The sequence below is a fragment of the Rhinolophus sinicus genome, chromosome 5 (assembly GCF_057876585.1).
Source record: "Rhinolophus sinicus isolate RSI-liver-muscle chromosome 5, RSI-T2T, whole genome shotgun sequence".
NCBI classification, from domain to species: Eukaryota; Metazoa; Chordata; class Mammalia; order Chiroptera; family Rhinolophidae; genus Rhinolophus; species Rhinolophus sinicus.
The window spans coordinates 33282689-33303469 of NC_142505.1; the positions used below are offsets into that span (position 1 = coordinate 33282689).

A 20781-nucleotide genomic window follows, 5' to 3' on the forward strand; every position below is an offset into this window, starting at 1 on the left:
TTGGTGTTAGTCCTTCAGTAACTGCAATGCTCTTCTGTCAACTGGGGCACCCTTTTTGCAGCATTATCAGCAATCCCAAGATGCCAAATGAGTCATCAACAGGCAGGGTGGTGAATGTATCCCACGAGTTACGGGAGACAGATTTCATCCAAGTCAGAGTAGGACTTAGTAAGTCATCTCCATTTCATAGCAGGGCTCATCCGTATGAGCTCCAATTTCATGTTGCTCTCTTCTGGAGAGTGATGGGTAATAAGTGCCAACTTCTGGCCTCTTGGCTTTACCCTACTTCTTTTTCCCTTTTATTCTCCAACCTCATCCCTCATTCTTGTTTCATGCATTCTCCATACAATACAATTAAGTTGCTGATCATTCAATTATAACATTCCAAACGTGCCGCCCCCACCGCCTCCCCATAGTAAGTCAGGGAGGTCATCTTGATGGGTGGGTTGGTTGTTCCCAAGTTCTTCATTTACTGATTGAATTTTATTTTTTGTTTAGTGTCAGATATATTAGGCTGGTCCATATAAAATTGCAATTTTGGTAGGTCAAAGATAGTCAAATAGCAGCAACTTCATGTGGTTCAACTAACATCAGACCTATTAGGGGTGGGCTTAATGAGTCCAACTCACTTTTGTAAGCCTTGGTGGTAGGTGCATGGGGGAGAGGGGGTCATGCATGGCAGCCCTTTACCTCTTTCTGGAAACAAGCTTTTCTGGGTAGCCATTGGTGTCCGAGGTCTTGCCCTTCTTGCTATCCGTTCATCCTCCATAGGGCCTTACCTTAATATCAAGTGTGAACAAAGGAAGGATTTGAGGCAGAGGGTGGTCAAATTCTTTGTTATGTGTGACAGAATATGTGTTCTGAGACCAAGGAGAAACAATTTTAAGGAACACTTTTAGATAGTCCATGGTTTGTGCATTCCTGTTAATGTGGAAAATTGGGGACTCATGGAGACATTTTACATTTACAAACATCACTCAAACATCTATGTGAAGTAGGCTATATACACAACACTGTTCCTACCTGCAAGGGTTTTTAATGTGCTATAATTGTGTGTATACAGTGTGTCTGCTTCTAGCTACCAGCTTACAATACAGTAAGTTCTGTGAGGGTAGGGCCTATTTCTGATTTACGAGGTCACACAATTAAGTTTGCAAACTCATGCTAGAAAAAGTGCTACATAACCCATAGCTGACTATCACTACGGTCACCTTCCAAGTACTCCCCTTGGGAAGCTATACACCGATGCCAGTGCCTAATCCACCCTTCAAAGCAATTTTGGCAGTCTTTTTCTGGAATGGCCATCAGAGCTGTCATTGTATTACCCTTGATGTCCTAAATGTCATCAAAATGTCTCCCTTTCAATATTTCCTCTATCTTCAGGTAAAGAAAGAAGTCATTGGGGGCCAGATTAGGTGAGTAGGGAGGATGTTCCAATAGACTTATTTGTTTATTGGCTAAAAATTCCCTCACAGATAGGGCCATGTGAGCTGGTGCATTGTTGTGATGCAAGAGCCATGAATTATTGGTGAAAGGTTCAGGTCATCTAACTTTTTCACACAGCCTTTTCAACACTTCCAAATAGTAAACTTGGTTAACTGTCCAGTTAACCAATGAATAATCCCTCTGGTATCAAAAAAGGTTAGCAATAGCGTTGCAATAAGTTTGAGAACTTGATTATCAGACCTCATACTAATCCTTAAGTCCTGTCTTAGGGCCTGACATACAGTAGGTGGTCATTAAATAAATGCTTTACACTAGTGAATAAGTTAATAAGTGAATGAATGAATGAATTAATGAATGAGTTTAAAAATCATGGAACTATCAAGAAGGCATTAAATACCATAACAAATGAAAGGTCTCTGGGCTTTTAAAGATCAGGAACCAGGCTGCTTGTAGAAGTCAGCAGAGGCTCCCACGAGGAGGTGACTGGAAAGCAGTTACTCTCCAATTAGAAAAGGTTGGTGGAACAGCTCAGGCAGTAGCATAGTCTGTCTCAGCTGTGAGAGAGGAAGCCACAAGAGAAACGAAGCCACAAATGAAAAGTTGCTCCTCATTTCCTGGCAAGCTCTTTGGCCAGCATGAGCTGCATTCCTTTGAGCTGAGCATGTGTGGAATTTCCAGCCTAGGTAGCAGGATGGAACTTGGAACAAATAGCCCGACAAAAAAGAACTCAGGGACAATGGGGTTGGGCCCAGTTACCCTTTGCCAGCTCTTGAGCTCACAGAACATTGGGCTCAGGGTGCCTTGTTGAGGGAGATAAATGATGTCCTTTGGATTGTACTTCAGAGGACTCAGAAATTTCTATGTTCAGACAGCATTAGGATCCTTAGATGTGTTGAAATACCCGGGAATAGTCTGAGCCCTCGCCACTATTCAACTTTTTATCTAGCAAGGACAGGGAAAGGCTGTTGTGCTTTAAAGATGGAGAATATTGGAAGGCAGAGGGGAAGATACCTTCATCAAGAGTGAGCTGGAGGGTGCTTCATTGGCAGGGTGATAATGAGGGGGGTGGTGATGGTAGGATTTAGGGCTCTGTGTAACTGCTTTGGAGGAGTGTGGCTGGAGAGATTTAAGAACAACTGTTGGGAATATATACTGTCAGTTTCAGGACAGGGGGTTCAAAGAGGAAACAACCAGCTTCATGGGTGAGAGAATAACTATAGACAATGACACAGTCAAAAAGAGACTGGTGTCTCTGGTGGCCTGACCTGAATTGCTTACACCTGATCAAGCTCTGGGAGCATGCCATCAATCACAATGAAAAATGTAGTGAGGAATTTTGCTGTGTCAACTACTGTTTCTTCTCTACATGTTCCCAAGTCATTATTTCCTTCAAGACACTGACATATTGATAAGGACCTAAGAAAGGGAGGGCAGAATTCCAGTTATTCACATCTAGATCTTCTCTTCTAAGATTATAAGGGAGTTGAAGGCAGGAGTGATGAATCACTCAACCTAGAATAAGGCACACTGACTTAACTATAGCTAAATAGGTGCTTCATAGATAAGGAAGAAAAGGACAGACAGAAGGAAGGGAGGGCGGGAGATGGAAGGAAAGGAGAAAGGAAGGGAGGGAGGGAGGCAAAGAAAAATAAATTAGGTCAGAGATGGTAAGGGTGGTGAGGGTGGGGTACAGTACAGAACTTGGCCTGTTATCACAGGAGGTAAGTGGTGTCACAGAAGCAAGTTACCTAGGGACCCATCTTGGTTGTTTGGGGTTAGTTTATGTTTGGGGAACAATATGTAAGCATGTTGCTATTGGCCAAGTCTAGGTCCTTGATTTATTTCTCTGACATATTCTGGATTTAGTTCTTTAATAGTAGTGTGGGGAAGGGCTGCAGAAGACAATCTTTAATGGGGAAACTAAAGGAAAAGACAAAGAAGTAGCTCTGTTTACTGGTTGTACTCTATCCCATGAGGCTGTAAACCTATGTCTGAGTCATTTCCTCAGTGGTTGCGACAGTTCTCTCCTCTGTCCTCAGGAGGAAGTGGAACGTGTCATACTTTACATTAGACCACCTTTTTCATATGCAAGGATTCATTTCCTTCTCAAGGCCCAGAGAGTACTTAAATGGTAAACTCAGGTTTTGCATGGGCATTTTGTCCCCATCCCTTGATATCCCATTCCCCTCCTTTAATCAGGGATAAAAGCTAAGGATAAATTGCAGTCATCATCCAGACTCAAGCCAGGATAGGGGAGTACTATTTAAACATGTATTAAGAAATAATTTATCTCACATCCAATGCATGTTAAGCACTGTGCTAGGCAGTTAACAGGTACAATTTCACCACATATCTTCCAAGAACTAATAATCTCCATTTTACAGATTAGGAGCTTGATCAGATTTATTTAGCCTGACATTAGTAGACATACCTAGTAGAGGGACGAGCTCAAAGTCAATCCCCTTCTAGCTACCTACTGGTTTATTCTGTCTTTTAGTAAATGAGACGTAAACTTCAAGCCCACTGTTCTCATTTTCATAATAACTATTCCTTAAAACGAAAATGAATAGTTATCAGATCAGAGAGCGTGGAAGTACAGAGGCGAGCAGAGGAGGCTGTAGCATCTTTAACACAGCTACCTTAACGCAAGTGCCTTTTCGTTTTGCTCAAGTTCAAACGGCAAGGCCACAGTTTGCTCTGGGCCAGAAGACACACGTGTATCCCACGCATGCGCCCATACTGGACCCGCCTGCCACTTAGACCGGACTTCTTTGGCCCAGTCACCAGCCAGCCCTCTAAATGCCCACCCTCAAGGCTAAACCTTCTGCCAACCGGGAGGCCGGAATCATCAAGTACGTCACTTATTTAGCATATACCCTCTTCGCCCCGCCCCCACACCACAGCCCCGCCCCACCCAGAGCAGGGATTGTGGCCTAAGCGCCTTGTATTGGCACCTGATTGGCTCGTTTGCCAGCTCCGCCTCCGTCTCCTCCCGCCGCCCTCCCAACAGCGCTCCCACAGCGGCGGGCGGATCTTAATACGCAGGCGCGGGAGCTGCTTCTCTTCTGGTGGCCCGCCCTCCCTCCTCTCCCTCCCTCCCCTCCCCGCCCCTTGTCCCCCTCCTCCCCGGGCCTGCGCGCGCGCGCGCGCCTCCCTCCTGCACGCGCCGCCGCTAGTCCACCACTCGCTGGAGCTTCTGGCCCGCGCGGTCCTTTTCCCGTCCGGCTGCGGAGCGGGCGGGACCCTGCACCGTGGTCGCGACACCAGCAGCAGCCCCGGCGGGCTCCGGCGGCGGCAGCGGCTCGCGATCTCACAGGCGGACCGTACCACCGCCCGCCGGCACGCGGGGGGGAGCTGCCCGCCCAGCCGCACACGCCTCGGCAACCCCGCGGGGCTGAGGCGTCGCCGCGCCCGGGAGCCTGAGTGCTGAGCCGGCCTCGACCCCGAGGTCGGAGCCCCGCGGGCCGCGCTCGCCGCCGGCCCCACCCATCCGGGCCGAGGAGGCCACGGCCATGGCGGAGACGGAGGAACGGAGCCTGGACAACTTCTTCGCCAAGAGAGACAAGAAAAAGAAGAAGGAGCGGAGCAACCGGGCGGCGAGCGCCGCGAGCGCGGCGGGCGGCGCCGGCGGGAGCAGCGGAACCGCAGGCGCGGCGGGCGGTGGGGCGGGCGCGGGGGCCCGGCCGGGCGACGGCGGGACCGCGGGCGCGGGAGCCGCGGGCCCTGGGGCCACCACCAAGGCCGTGACGAAGGTGAGGGGCCGGGGCTGTGCGCTTGCGCCCATGTGCCCGCCCCCGCCCGTCTGCCTGCCTGGCGGAGCGTCCGGGAGGGGCCTCCAGGGGCTGGTCAGCGGGCTGACGGGCGCGGAGGCTGGCCACGTGACGTGGGCTTCGCAGGTCGTGCCGGCTCTTCTTCTCCCCGCGGGACCCCCTCCACCCTACTGACTCGCCCCTCTGTACCCCGCTTGGCTCAAGCCAAGACCAAGGCAGGAGCACCCTCAAGAGGAAATCAGTCTGGGTCAGAGTGCCCAGAACAGAGACCAGAGTGACGTGTACTCTGAGTAATTTAGTGTTCTGACTTCAGCCCAGTAGTCGGAGCTGAATTTTCTAATAACCGCATTTGTGGCAACTCATTGGCATTACTTGGTCTCTAAACCCGTAAAAGAAAAAGTCACATGGCAACACTGAAGTGGATATTTAGTTGTGGGCTTACTATTGACTTCTTCATTCGGCTTTTCCTGGTTACTGTTAAAGTAACAGCTGTGGTGAAGGAACCCGGTGGAAATAACAGTGTTTGACTGCCGGGCACGTTTGTCCTCCAGCCTGGTCGACCTCGGGATCAAGCAAGGGCTTCTGCCAGGAAACGAGTCCTTACTTTAGGTTCCAGCCACTTGATCTCCTTTTCATAGTCTAGAATGTGCCTAAGTGGTATTTTTACGAATAGCTTTAATTGATTAAATGGTATGTGTTTTACAGGATGAAGATGAGTGGAAAGAATTTGAGCAAAGAGAAGTTGATTACAGCGGCCTCAGAGTCCAGGCAATGCAAATAAGGTATGGTTTGGTTACAGAAATGTTGAGATAACCCTTAGGATGGGTATTGTGTGTTTGGTTTTTCTTTAGCTCCAAAACAGAATCATAGTAGCGTTGTGCTTCAGATATACTTACTAGGGCTATAATGATAGTGTCTGTTCCTTCTCTCTGTAATGGCAGTCATTCTATATGCTGATCAAATCAGCAGCCAACTCCAAAATCCTGGGAGAGCTTGCCTATTTCGAGTGCTGGTTAGGTTATTTTTATTTGAGACAGCTAAAATTGATTTTGTGGTTTCAAAATATTTACTTTTTATATTGGTGAGTTGAACTTAGCAGTTTTTCTTTTTGTTTCAAAAACAGCGGGAATGGTTTTCAGATCCTCTTCCGATAAACAAGTTAATACATATTTTTGTAACTGCAGCATGCTTACAGAGAAGAACAGATTTTACATACAGTGAAACTAACCTGTGTAATCAGCACCAAAGTCAAGGAACTGAACATTACTGGTAGAGAAGAAAGCTCCCCTCCTAATCTTTTGTAGCCACCACCTTCACCCCCAAGGATAACCACTCCTAACACTATAAATTAATTTTCCCTAGAATTTTATAGGAATGGAATCATACAGTCTAAGCATGTTATTTTTAAAATTCAAGAAAATAATTTTTAAAAATGGAATTGGCTTAGAGGGTTTGAAATTAACATTTTATCAAGTCCAATCTATGATAGTCAGTTTTAGATTCGTGTAAATGTCATATTTTGAGGGGCTGGTCAAGTAGGAAAAACAGGTGAGTATTTGATTCCATTGGTTTAAAATGAAAAACCCTTTATTCCAAGTTTAAAGAAATAAACGATCCCAATGAACTGCCTCAAATTTGAAGTTTGCTATTTGTCTACACCAGTGACCACATAGCACAGTGGAGGAAATAATTTTCGTTAACAGAATACTGTCTTTTGACCGCTCTAGATGGTAATATTTATGGCCTTAACATAACTCATTCAAAAAGCAGGATTAATATTTTTGACATTTGTTGAATACCTACCACAGCTAGGTATTAATGTTCTAAGTTCTTTAAATCATTTTATGAGTTTCACCAACATGAAACCTGATTGGTAGTGGGAAACTTTAGGAAATGAAGCTTCACTACTTTGACATTCTTTTGTAGTAGTGTTAAGTGATTAGTTTGGAGTTTTAGTTCTTAACCATTTGGATTTATGGAACTGCCTGTTTGTGGTTCCTCTGTTTTGTTCTGGAAAAAGGTTCTTGGCCTGCCTTTCTGACTGCAAGCCCCATACTGCAGATTCTTGAAGACTTGAATGACAGGAAGAATAGTGTTTGGTCATGTTGAACTTAGTGAGCAAGAGCAGCATTTTCCAAGGTGAAAAGGTTTCACGTTCATTGAATTTAGATGTTGGTTTTGTTATATTATGGAGGATATTTAAACTGTACTTATTTTTTGTCATTGAATATATAGCCCATATCTATATTCAAGGCTACTTTAGTGTTCATTTTTCTTTTTTTTTTATGAGTTTATTCAAGCCAAATTGATGACATTGCCAGGACACAAGATCTCAAGTGCTCTAGTGTTCATTTTTCAATATTAGCATCTAGTTAATGCCCCTAAGTGGCCATCCAGAGGTCTTCCTCTAACCTACTAACATTGGAAAACATATTTTCTTCAAGAAGCTGCCTTTGTGGATCCTTAGTCACTATGGAATCTGGGGTCTGTATATCCATTGCCATTATAAATCATTCAATAACAGGGAATCTGACAGCTTCCAGAAAAGGTTTGAGAGTGATAAGCCATTTGAAGTTTAATAACAATGACTAAAATTTTCACTTTATATACTCAGTATCCTTGTAAACTGTATTACATAAATGTTCTTGACAGTGAAACTCAATAGGGTGGTGGTCCCTGACAAAAGACACATCTTTCATGAATGGAATGCAGTTGATAACATGGCAAAAAGATGGACTTTTGGGGAAAGACAAATCTGGGTTTGCATTTTAGCCCTGATGCTTGTGTGTGACCTTGGGCATGTCACTTTACTTTTGAATGTTGGTTCTTATTTGCAAATTGAGCCAACTACTCAGGGTTGTTGTGAGGATTTTGAACAGGATGCTTGTAGAATACCAAGCTGGTTAATATTAATAATCTTCTCTATTCACTGGGTAAATTAGAACAACTTACTCTTGGGACTTTCTCTGCTGTTTAACTGTGAGGCACCTTATTTACAATACCAAGATTTGAGAAGAGGTAGTGGAGCAACGCAAGGTTATTGTACCTAACGTCAGACTCTGGTGAGTCAGTTCACTGTGGACATAATAGGAGAAAATGACATGTTCAGGTTGGCATCAGTATAACCATACAAACAAAAGTCCTTCTCAGAGTGTTCAGCATTACTAGAGGTCTTCAGTGATTGTCTTCTATGGCGTTGTCCTACTGTTTGGGCAGAATCCCTTGGAAGGAAAGAGAAATTAGATTTTTCTTTTCTCTGGGACTTGGGAGGTGGTGTTCTTTTTGCCTTTAATTTGTTATCTTTTCTGTCCATGAAAGGCAGCCTTGCTATCTCAGTATAGGACAAGGAAAATGAAACTTTGGAAGTTGACTTAAAATATCTTGAAATTCACAGTCTATATAAACTACAGAAAAATTGCAGAATAGTAGATCTTTGCTTAGATCTACCAATCGTTTTTGCCACATTTGTCTTGTCTTTACTTAGCTGCGGATATTGCACACAGTCTTGAAGTTCTTGACACTAGACCTTATAGTAGGTTAGCAAGCTGGACCTTTATCAAAGATAAGTACATTTGAAAGGGGGGAATTTCAGTAACAGCAAACATAGTAGTAATGTCCTATCTCACATTTACCAACTAGCTCAAGATTTAAGTACGAAGAGGATTATTACATGGGCATGTGTCAATTTTGTGTCTAAATTAATAGATCTTATTCAACGTCATATCATTATAGATAAGTTCTTGAGAGGGAAGTCATTGAGATGGTGATAAAAGAAAGGGCCTAATGCTTGAGTTTAGATTATTGGTTGGTCGTAGGACCTGTGTGTCTCTCCCATCTTTAAAATGGATTTTTGGGAGAAAGATGTCATTTAATACTTGAGGTTACTAAATTTTGAGCATTTGTCATGTTTTAATAAAGAATTGAATTCTTGGAGCCCAGCGTTTTTCTAAGAACCCTAAGAAATCTAGACCTTTAAACACATTAGACATGGCTGGTTAAGCTGTCCTTTGAAGAGAAGAAATTACTCCTGTATCCAAACTGGATTCATTGTAACAAATAATGTTACTGTTGTGTGCCAGACTCCCTGGGTTTTTGGGGATGTAAAAATAACTCATACTCTACCAGACACCAGTAGATCATTTCAGTAGTATGTATGGTGCGATGGGGAACAGGAGAGAGACACTTAGTCTACCATGAATTGGGTCAATAGAGTCCTTGGATGAGGTACAGTGACATTTTATTTAAGCTGCCAAGCATAACTCATCAGGCCATTTCTATCTCCCCTTTTACTGTTGCTAACAGTTGTTGGATAATAATGTCAAACCAGTGGAGATGCCCAGCATTCCAGTAGAAGCAGTCAGGTCTGGATTTTGTTTTAGTTGCTGCCTCCCCTAGTGTTGGGGACGGAGGTGGGGGGTAGGAGTTAGGGTATGTAAATTCTCATGTAATGTCCCTTGAGATGAGGTAAGAATGTTCTGTTCTTTATAAATATACTGCTGCAGGATGTCTAACCCTGAATATCCTGAATAACCTTATTAAAGAAGGTAAATTCCTCATATCTAAAAATAGAGAAAATTTCTGTGTCATCTTAGAGCTGTGAAGAGGATAAAATGAAATCAGAGGCAACCTGAAAGAATATGGGCTCTGGAGCCCCACTGACTTCGCTCTGTTACTTTGTAGCCCTGGAGAAGGTACTTAAATGTCTAATTACTCAAATGTACAATAGGCCCTCTCCCTGCCTTAGGATTATTGGGAGGTTTAACTTGTAAAGTGGGTAGAACGCTTCCTGGCATAGTATTCAGTAACTACTCCTTTTCTAGCACCATCATTTCCCCTACCCCACCAATAGCACCTTACAGACTTACGCATATTTAAGACAAGTATACTATGAATTGTGATAATGAATTTATAACATTTAAAAATAATCACATTTGGCCCATGAGTACCTATATATTATATGTGAATCAAACATCGAATTTTAGCCTAATTGATTTCTGTGGAAATAATTCCTTGCAACATGGTTCTTGTTCTGGCTTTGGTATTTGGAGACTTGACATTTTCTGCAATATGTAAATATTAAATAGTAATAGGATATTTAAATCCTTTCTACCCTGTCATTAGTGCTGTGGCATTTTGGTAAGGCTCTTAACATCCCTGGGCCTTAGTTCCCTTTGTTGGGTGAAAGGTCTTGACTAGACAATTTCCAGTGGTTAGCTATTATTTCAGAATCTTAAGCCAAAATACTAAGTTGTCTTGTGCCTATTAGTACAGATATGCCGTCCTAATTAAACAGACCACTCTTATTTTTTAGTAATAATATATAATCTAGAGGTATTTTTAGATTTGTGATTATTTTATTCGTTTCTTCACTTGTCTCTGAGGGGAAAGAGGTAATAAATTTCTTTACTGGACACTAAAGAAATTTTTTTACTTAGGACTTTCAGTATTCTGAGACCACACTGGAATTTTTCTTTAAAAACTTTTTGTGAGTTAGAAAAACAATATTTTTTTTTAAAAAAAAGAACATTTGAAAAGAATAACAGCATATATATAAGAATTATCAATAATCCCTTCTGCTTAGGGATAATTAGTGTTAATTTTTTGGTTTTTAGTTGTTTCTTACAAGCTGATAATTCTGGACATACTAATCACCAAATATTAATTTGAGGGGAAAGCTACTTTATTTAGTTTAATATATATATTTGAACAATTGCGATTCAGCACATTGCTGTTTCAAAATGGAAATGACCAACTGAAAGCTATCACAGCTTGGATATATAAGAATATAAAAGTGCTGTGAAGGCACTTAAATCTTTGTTGGGAGAGTCTTACTACCTTCCTGTCTGGCATATATTAGGTTTGCTGGGACATTACTAATTATAATTAGTTCATTGTAGCTGGGTGAATAACATCCACGGTTTTACTCATGAACAAGGCAAATTATGTTATGGTGTAATTACATTGGCATGGCTTCAGAAGTGGATAACTTTGAAAAAAAAAAAAAAACAACGGGTGGGGGGCAATTCTGATGTTTGGATACCACTGGAGTCCTGGGTCAGTTATGACAACCATATCCCTACCTTATAAACTTTAGAAAACAGAGTCATACTGTTTGGTGTCCATTTTTTAAATCCATTTATTTTATATCCATGTAAAAACATGTTTTAATGTTTTTTTTCAAGTGAAAACTACATTTTTTTCCTATTATAAATGTGGTATATGTGCTGCTTGTGTGAAAACTCAAATGAATATTAAAAAGCATATAATAGCAAACACTTATAGTACTTACTGTATGCCAGACACTGTTCTCAGTGCTTTATGTCTATTAACTCACTTAATCTTCATAATAGGGCTGTTATCCCATTTCACATATGAGGAAACTAAGGCATGCAGAAGTTACACTCACATTGGTTTATATGCCATGAAATTACTTCTGTGTTAGTATAGGCCTAACATCAATTTAAATGGCTATATAGGATTCTATTGTGTATTGATGGAAAGAAAAACTGAAGGGTGGCTTGGCCATCATATTCTCCATCCTCTTTTCCTCTCAAACTATAGTAAAATCTTGGCTGTAAATGCAGATTGAAGATGTTCGTTCCCTTCTCCCTTTCCTGAAAACCACCGTTGGTCTCTAAATGCTAAAATCACATATGGTTGGGGGCAGCTCATAAGATGCTACGATTATCATTGAAATTTTCTTATAAGTGCCTTTTCTTTGGGGGGGGGGGGGGGGTATTGGGAACAGTGTGTTTTTCCAGAACCCATCAGCTCCAAGTCAAGTCGTCATTTTCAATCTAGTTGTGAAGGGCGCAGCTCAGCTCCAAGTCAAGTCGTTGCTATCAGTCTAGTTGTGGAGGGCACAGCTCACTGGCCCATGTGGGAATCGAACTGGTGACCTTGGTGTTATGAGCACACGCTCTAACCAACTGAGCCAACCAGCGCCCATAATAAGTGTCTTTAAAGGAGACCATTAGCTATTCAAGAAATTAGTTTTATAGCCGGGATTTGTCCTGTTTTAATAGAAATGGAAGAAAAGCACACTGATGTCCTTTTGCTGAAGCCAAGAGAGGCCATGATGTTCCCAAGGTCACATAGTCAGGTGGGAGTCATCTGCATATTGTTATGGCCATGATCAAGGGTCATGTATCAAAAGGAGAAAATGTCTAAAAGAGTAGAAGGCCACGGGCAATTTCATGCAATAGCCGTGTTTTTTTTCATAGTAGGGAAAAGGGTAGTTAGAATCATGGAGATTGAGAGACTGAAGACCCAGGAAAACCACCATTGTCGTGGGAAATAATTCAGGGAAAAGTTTGGTAGTCTATGCCAGGTGTGTCATCAGCCAGTGCAAAGAGTTGCAAATAGGAAGTTTGATTTGGCCGTTATTTTCCTGCTGTGGAGCCCGCGATATAGAGAGACAAAATGTAGTATGTGCTTGGTAATATAGAACATTCAAGTTTATATAAAATTGTAACAGGTAATCCAGTAAAAGAAGTTATCAAAGAGACCTCGGAGAAATTACAATTTCTGAGAAGTCGATTCAAGAATAAAGAAATTTTAAAATGGCATTAAAAAAAAGAAACACTTCAGGCAGTCTTAGGATGCTGTATTACCACTGAGGATATCTTTTGTAAAAAGTTGCATTTGTAATCACTAGAAAGCCAAAGACAGTTCTTGTATTCTCTTGCTTTTTAAGTGGGTGACACATATCTGGTGTTGGACCAATTCTGTATATTCTGTGTGAGACAGTAGAGACTGGCGCTCATTAAATCTGTAGCACTGATGTAAGCACTGACTTGTCTTCCTCTGGTGAAATGTGAATTATTCTGATTTTGAGAGTATAATGTAATGTACTAAAGGATTGGCAAGTGAAATTATACAAGTTATACAACTTTGAGGGGCCGGCCCGGTGGCTCAAGCGGTTGGAGCTCCATGCTCCTAACTCCGAAGGCTGCTGGTTCGATTCCCACATGGGCCAGTGGGCTCTCAACCACAAGGTTGCCAGTTCTATTCCTTGACTCCCGCAAGGGATGGTGGGCTCTGCCCCCTGCAACTAGCAACGGCAACTGGACCTGGAGCTGAGCTGCGCCCTCCACAACTAAGATTGAAAGGACAACAACTTGGAAAGAAGTCCTGGAAGTACACACTGTTCCCCAATAAAGTCCTGTTCCCCTTCCCCAATAAAATCTTAAAAAAAAAATTCATTTGATCACTAAAATATGCTTACCATAAATGCCTGTTGGGACACTTTGGTCCTAGAAAAATACAGTAATTGTATTTTGAATCCTTCAAGTCGCCCTATTCTCTACATTTCAGGTTAGAGCGACCTCTTTCCTCCCTCAGTTACTTGAGCCAGGAGCTGGGGTCCTGTTCTTTCTTGGGGCTGCTATAAATAATCATGCAGATTGTCATAACCTAGCATTTCAGTGTGTTAAATTTATTTCTAAATGTTCTGAAGTATATAAAAGGGAAGTGGAGACCGTCAGACCAAGTGGTTTTCTAAACCTTTTTCAGCAATGAAATCCTTTTTTTCACATGAAGTCAAGTGGGAGTCCCACGAGTCCCACTGTATAAAATAGATAATGTCCTCTATCTCTCTCCAATAGTGAAAAGGAAGAAGATGATAGTGAAAAAAGAGAAGATCCAGGTGATAATTGGGAAGAAGGTGGAGGTGGTGGTGGTGGTGTAGAAAAATCTTCAGGTCCCTGGAATAAAACAGCTCCGGTACAAGCACCTCCTGCTCCAGTAATTGGTAATCTTAATACTTCATTTTCATAAATATGTCTGCTACTTGTGTATAATGTTGTATATGGTTAGCTTTCAAGTAAATGCATGCTGTGATGGGGGTGAGTGAGGCTCTTTCCCACTTCTGGGAGAGAGCGATTTTATACTTACGTTTAAAAACTTGCACATCCAAAGGAATTTGGAAGTTAGGATACATGCTTTTGTATAGGCTGCTTAAATTTATATGTAAACTAACTTGCCAAATTTAAATATTTAAGCATTTATTTCTATTTTGGACAGCTGATTAAGGAATACTGGCTACCTGTGTTCGGCTTTTTTTTTCCTCCATTCCCTATTTTACTGTCTTCAAGCATTAATTCTCAGAAGGGATGATTTGTATCAGTCCCAAGGAGATAAAAATGGTTCTTGGTGGGGTGAAGAAATCTTAGAGTGGTTTGTGGCTCATCAGAGGGCTAAAGTATGGAAACAGATGTACGGTGTATATCTGTGATGTTAACATTTCTTGGTGGGTAGCAGTGGCGGTGAGGAAACATGTTTACAAAGGCTCCTCAGGAGGGCAGTAATGAGAAATATTTGAGAAACATTTTAATGTATAGCCATTATTTTATACAGTAGTATGAATAACCTCATCCCAAATCTTACTGTCCAGAGATCACGGATAGCTACTATGTCAACATTTTTGCATCCTTCCTGGCCTTTTGCTATGAATGTTTTTAACTGCATCTGTCAGTGATTGCTAATGGTCTCTGCATTGCTCAACCCATTGCTGATTGGCCCCATCTGCAGCGTTTGCCACAGGTGATCACCCTTTTGAAACACTCTTCTGTTGGTTTCCAGGACAGCACATTCTTCTGCCACCTCATTGGTTGGTTCTCAGCCTCCCTTGCTGGTACTTCTTGTCCCCTGCCTCTTGGTGCTAGTCTGCTCCAGCACTCGTGCCTTGCCCTCTTTTCTATCTGCCGTGCCTCCCTTGGCAATCTCTACATACCACTGACTTTTCAACTTGACAGCATCAGCTCAGAGCTCTCCTGAAATCCAAAAACATTTATCTTAACTGCCTACCCAATATCTCAATCTTAGTGTGTCTAAAACTGAACTGCTCATGTATCTGCTGCACCCCCGCCGCTCCCCCTCCCTCCTCCCCGCACGGCCCGCAGCCTTTCTCATCTCAGTGCTATGCTTTTGGTCCCTTAGGCACAAACCGTGGTATTATTTTGACTCTTACTCCAAACCTAAATTAATCTGTTAGTAAGTTCTCTTTGGCTTCACTTCCAAAATAGATTCAAACTATTTATATGACTAGTTCTCAGCGGTTCCACAGTTCCCACCCTGGTTTTGAACTCGCATCATTTTTTTGTCAATGGGTTACTGAGGTAACCCCTTATCTGGTCGACCTGCTTCTATATATACACTGTTCCCAACCCAGCCAACAGCAAGAATGGTGATCTTTTCAGATAATATGACAGAATATGTCCCTATGCTGTTCATAAACCTCCAGTGGGGTTCCCTCTAATCAGAGTAAAAGCTAAAGTTCTCAGTGACTTTAAAGGCCTGTCTTGTGATCCCCTTTTTTCTAACTTTGTCTATTAATCTGAACTTGTTCACACTACTACTGCAGGCCATTTGTACTGATAGTTTCAGCCTGGATTTCTCTTTCTTTATGTTGGGAGTTGGTAAGCTCTTTCTGTAAAGGGCCAGATTATAAATTTAGACTTTGAGGGTCAGGCGGACTCTGTTTCAATTACTCAGCTCTGCTATTGTAACACAAAAGCAGCTGTAGATACTAAGTACAACCAATGAATGTATTTGTGTTCTAGTAAAACATTCTTTACAAAATCAGTTTTTGGACCGGATTTGGCTTGTTTGCAAACTCTAGATATGTTTGCCTCCTCTGTTCAGGCCTTTGCTCTATTTTCACCTCATCACTGACAACCTTCCGGGATCACCTTATTTAAAATCAACCCTTCCCAGCACCACCCTTCCCCACTGTCTTTTGTTTCCTCCCTCTGGAATAGCACTGTCCAGTAGTACTTTTTGCGGTGATGGAGTAGCACTGTTCAGTATAGTAGCCACTAACCACATGTGGCTACTGAGTGCTTAAAATATGGAGAGCTAAATTGTTCATTTTATTTCATTTTTTTATCAGTCATTTTTAGAATTAAAGAATTTCACAGGCATTTTATTAAACACGTTTTTTACACATGGCATCTTATTTATTAATCCACTAACCAGGTAAAGAAGTGATTATCCATATTTACTGCTGTGTAAACTGAGAGTTAAAGGAAAGGCAGTCCCTCATGAGACCTGTCTCCCAGGTCTTTTGCACTTCCAATAAGTTGACTTACAGAACTCATTTACACAGATACTTAAAATTGTACATGGAAGAGGTTAGAAGACTATCCTAGAATACTTTCACTTTCAGACATTTCCTCAGATAACAAACTTACTTTCTGTTGTCCGAGACCCTTCTTACGTCACGTATTGGCTTTATTTCTGTAATTGTTAAATGATCAGGATTGCAAGACTAGCTTATTAAAATGCCAAGCATTTGAATATTTTCTCTAAACTGTTATGAAATGTTAGTTACAGAAACCCCAGAACCAGCAATGACTAGTGGTGTGTACAGGCCTCCTGGAGCCAGGTTAACCACAACAAGAAAAACACCCCAAGGACCACCAGAAATATACAGTGATACACAGTTCCCATCCCTGCAGTCCACTGCCAAGCATGTAGAAAGCCGAAAGTAAGTAATTACCGCCCTGGGTTTTGGAGCCCTATCCCTTGACTGGAAGTGGGATGTAGGAAATACAAAAACCCATAGGGTGGGCGATGGGGAGGTGTTAAATCCTTAATGGTAAAGCCCAGGCTGCATCTGACGGGCAGCTTAGAATTAGGGTGGGACTTAACAAGCCCAAGAGCAGGGAACGGTCCTGGAGGGGATGAGGGGAAGGAGCACCAAAGACAAACTTTGTCTGAAAGTTTCTGTTATCCCTGGTTTATGTTGTTCTGTAGCCATGAGCGTCCCCTAGTCAGAATTCTTTATTAAGTACATTAGTGTTGGTTTATGTTCCTTATAATACGGAAACTAGAAATGAAAAAGCAATAAATTCATTGTATTCCCAGTTAATGTGAATAGGTCTGAGATGTTGACATTTATAAATCTAACATTAAAATAATCTTATTTCAGCAGGTACTTAAAATGAATGCTACCTGGAGTTAAATGACCACATATGGCACATCCACATCTTAACTTAGGGACATGAATTCTTTTAATTAAATAAAATGGGAAGAAATGTAAATGACATCAGATGGAACTATTGGTTTTTTGGGTGGCTTTTAATGTAAATCCCAGCCCCTTTGCCTCGTTGAGAGCACAGCTGGCTTGAATTTAAACCTCCACTTCAACTTGCTCCTCTACCCTGTCCTTCAAAATAAGGGGCAGTGATTCATCATACTCATCTTTCTTTATCTGAGCCATTCCCGTAAAGTAGAAGTGAGGAGAAATCAATGAATAATGAGTAGAACTTTACTTGAATGAGAAAATTGTCCTTATGCATAAAGAAAGACAGATGTATTGTCTACTATTTGCTAAAAGTAGACTGAGTCTTAGAAGGAATCATCATGTTATTTGACAGCTTTTTAACTTTCTAGTTGTCTTCAAGTTGGTCCCAGAATAGGTTTGCAGTTAACAATATTCAGCAGGTTTGCTACTGCAGAAAATGGGACCATAGAACTTCTATTACAGTATTCTATGTTTTCTGTTCAATTGAAGCCTTAAAAATGGTTTGATAAAGATTTTGTGCTAGTTTCCTGTCTCTTCCTCAAGATTCTTCTCAGGGGTGGCTTCTTTTTGTTTTGTTTTTTAATTCAAGGAAGAATGTTTTCAAAACAACCTCAAGAAATATTTACTGATTACATTTCTTTTCCCTTAGGGATAAAGAAATGGAGAAGAGCTTTGAAGTAGTAAGACACAAAACTAGAGGTAGGGATGAGGTTTCAAAAAACCAGGCCCTTAAACTTCAGCTAGACAACCAGTATGCTGTGCTTGAAAATCAGAAAAGCAGCCACGCACAGTACAATTAAGGAATGGTCTTTGCTAACCCTTCTAAGGTAACTAGACCACAGCTAACCACCATGAACAGCCATTCGTCATCTGATCTCTGCTGGATCTACAGCAACTGATGCAGACCACTCGATAGAAGCGACCAGCCCTATTGCACTATGGAAGTTTAAAGTGTTACAACTGCTCTTTATGTATATTGAATTGAGGGAGATTTTCATTGTTATAAATGTGTGAACTAGCTTCAGCAGTGTTCTTTCATAATTACTCTGCAAATACAAAAAAAAAAAAAACAAAAACAAAAACTGCAGCCAGTGGTCATTTCAAAATCTTTTTATGTTCAGATACTGAGCCTTCGTAAGGGTTGACTACCTCAGATTTGCTGCACTCATTGTGGACTTCATGTGGATCACAACTTCTGGATTAGAAGGTTACAGCTATTAAGTGTCGATGTGAAACTTGAAACCAGCTCTACTGGATACCTATCAGAAATCCTACAGAAAGTCAGCCTTGGGTTCGATCTGCTGTGAAAGATGAAGATTTAAGTGACCTTAATTAACCTGTCCTGTGCGTCCCCCACCCCCACTCCCCACCCCACCCCTTAAGGAATACTCTCTGTAGTGGACTGTGGCTGTATTAGAGTTCCTGGAACATGCCACTCAAAAGGAGCTGATGTGTTCAGATAATCTGTGTAGGGCTGTGATTTATAATTTAAACTTTGAGTTGTATTCTGAGGTAACCACAAACTCAACCAAACTTGGGCCCACCAAGTGGAAGGGGGTGGGAGGGAGTAATCTTGTTTCTTTCAGTAATTTTTTCATTTGGGTAGTGCTTTTTCTGTGTTCCACATTAAGGCCTTTTTTTTTTTTTTTTTTGCTTTGACTTGGAATAAGTTCTTTGACAAAGCATATTGCTTGGTTAAGTAAAGTAACCTGAAATATGCATTAGAATTGTGAAATTATATGGTCAATTTGCCAATCCCTAGAACAGAACCAAATAGCCTTTGATGCAAAGGGCAGTGGATGCAGGGGGCTCTACTTCAGGTGCTGCTAAAGCCTCCTTTAATCAGGTCTAAATTGTAAACTGCAGTGGAAAGCCTATGGTTTCTCCTCAGGCCACAGGATTCACTGACCTGACATTAAGTTCAAAGCAACGTGAGCAGAACCTCAACTTAAAGTCCACTTGCGTGTCAAGGATCTTGCATGACCTTCGACAAGTCCAGATATACTTGTGCCCAAATGTTTAAGGTATTGGACGTTCTGTAGATGTGGTGATTGTCCCAGCTTAGCTCTGTTATCCACCTGGTGTGTCCTTATGTTCATTTGGAGAGTCGGGCGAAAACCAGGTGATGTAGCACTTCTGTTTTTAATATTACAGTTTAAACTATCCAGTAATTTTTAGTCCTTACAAGAGACTTCAGGAAGATACCGGGATTACTGAAAAGTTTCTTTCCATCTAATGAGATAGTCTGGCAATTTCCTAGTTTTGTATCTTTGGTTCAATAGAAATATTTCAAAGTGGTATGTGACCACTTGATGCAGAGTCTGGGTGTCTCTATAATAAATCCCTTTGCCAAACGGCGGGAGTTGCAGACTTGCTACTGGCAAGAGTGAAGCAAATGGGTGAGTAAAACTATCCGATGGAGCATTTCCTTTGGGAGTTTAGTCTTGATGAAAGTGTTAATGCAGGATAGGACTCCTAGAGGGTTTTCGCTCTCCTGACAGAACCTGCCAACCATTTCTGGGCAAAAATATTGGCGTTACTTGAGGTAGCAGGTGGGATTGCCTCGATGTATTTGGGTGAGTTGCTGAGCAAGCCAAGGAGAGGTTGGATGATTAAGCGAGAAACGGATTCTTGGTTAAACTGAAAGCTTCATGTGGGAACCAAACATTTTAACAAATCTCTTGGATTTTGAGCCACATATTTTCCCTAAAAAGTATGCATTTTTTTCCAGCAAAATTTTGTTGGTGGTAGTTATTGAGTAATTAACTGATGGATATGTGGAACTTAATTTAATGGCATACTCTACTATTAATCAGAAGACCTGCAGGAGATTTAAACCAACTCTTGTCATAACTTTTTAAAAGAATGTGGAATTATCAAAGTGCACATGAATCAAGTTTTAATATACTGTATGATGGGTGGATGAGGCTGTCCATTGTACCATTTCTTTCTTTGAATTCTCAGGCATGGTTTGGCAGTGCAAGAACTCTGTAACATTAACAAATTCAATAAAAGATAAATATATGGATTTTGGAGTCTGATAGTTTTTATTCTTAACCCTTAATCTATTCTCTATCTTTCCAAATGGTAAATTGGTGTCATGCCTCCTTTGTAGGAGAATGGTAATCTCATCTCAGGAGTGAACTCGTGTGAGAGAAGTTTGCCGAGTGTTCTGTTATAAAAGAGCTGGAGTGGAAGTGGCTGCAAAGCTGTGGTGAATGTTCTTTTCCAAAGATAAAGCATTGAAGTGTACATTTGTATTCATTATTATATTCGTTACATTTATTATGTTAAATTTTGTCATCTTAAACCCTGGCAAGGGAATCTGCGATCTTTACTATGCAGACTAAAGATTTGAGGACTTGTCTTTTGAGAAGCTTATAAATTTCTGAACTGAGCAGCCATTTTAAATTTCTAAACTAGAGAAAGTGTATTTCAAGTCTTTTTGGTAATGGAGTTTAAATGTTTGATGTTAACTTACTATTTGGTCATTCTTTGTACCAAATTTTTTTTTTCTTGACAGCCCTATTTGAACTA

General features: G+C 41.3%; 1 protein-coding gene across 4 annotated transcripts; it reads left to right on the forward strand.

Annotated features, from left to right (window-relative positions):
* The first annotated feature begins 4559 nt into the window (after positions 1-4559).
* On the forward strand, positions 4560-20272 carry CDV3 (CDV3 homolog). Of its 4 annotated transcripts, none has more exons than XM_019725919.3 (5): positions 4560-5198; positions 5922-5998; positions 13823-13968; positions 16545-16704; positions 17152-17265. In XM_019725919.3, the coding sequence occupies exons 1-5, from the start codon at positions 4959-4961 to the stop codon at positions 17162-17164; spliced, it is 636 nt and encodes a 211-aa protein (XP_019581478.2). In that variant the 5' UTR covers positions 4560-4958; the 3' UTR covers positions 17165-17265. The 4 variants fall into 4 exon arrangements, with proteins under 4 accessions (XP_019581478.2, XP_019581479.2, XP_074168954.1 ...); XM_019725920.3 differs by lacking the exon at positions 17152-17265 and adding an exon at positions 18366-20272 and having other exon boundaries at positions 4561-5198; XM_074312853.2 differs by having other exon boundaries at positions 4561-5198; positions 17149-17265.
* The last annotated feature ends 509 nt before the right edge of the window (positions 20273-20781 follow it).

Coding starts and splice junctions, on each gene's coding strand:
- CDV3 (XM_074312852.2), top strand. CDS start 4,959: ATGGCGGAGACGGAGGAACGGAGCCTGGACAACTTCTTCGCCAAGAGA. Junction 5,999..13,822: donor GTCCAGGCAATGCAAATAAG/GTATGGTTTGGT, acceptor TCTCTCCAATAG/TGAAAAGGAAGAAGATGATA. Junction 16,705..17,893: donor AAGCATGTAGAAAGCCGAAA/GTAAGTAATTAC, acceptor CTTTTCCCTTAG/GGATAAAGAAATGGAGAAGA.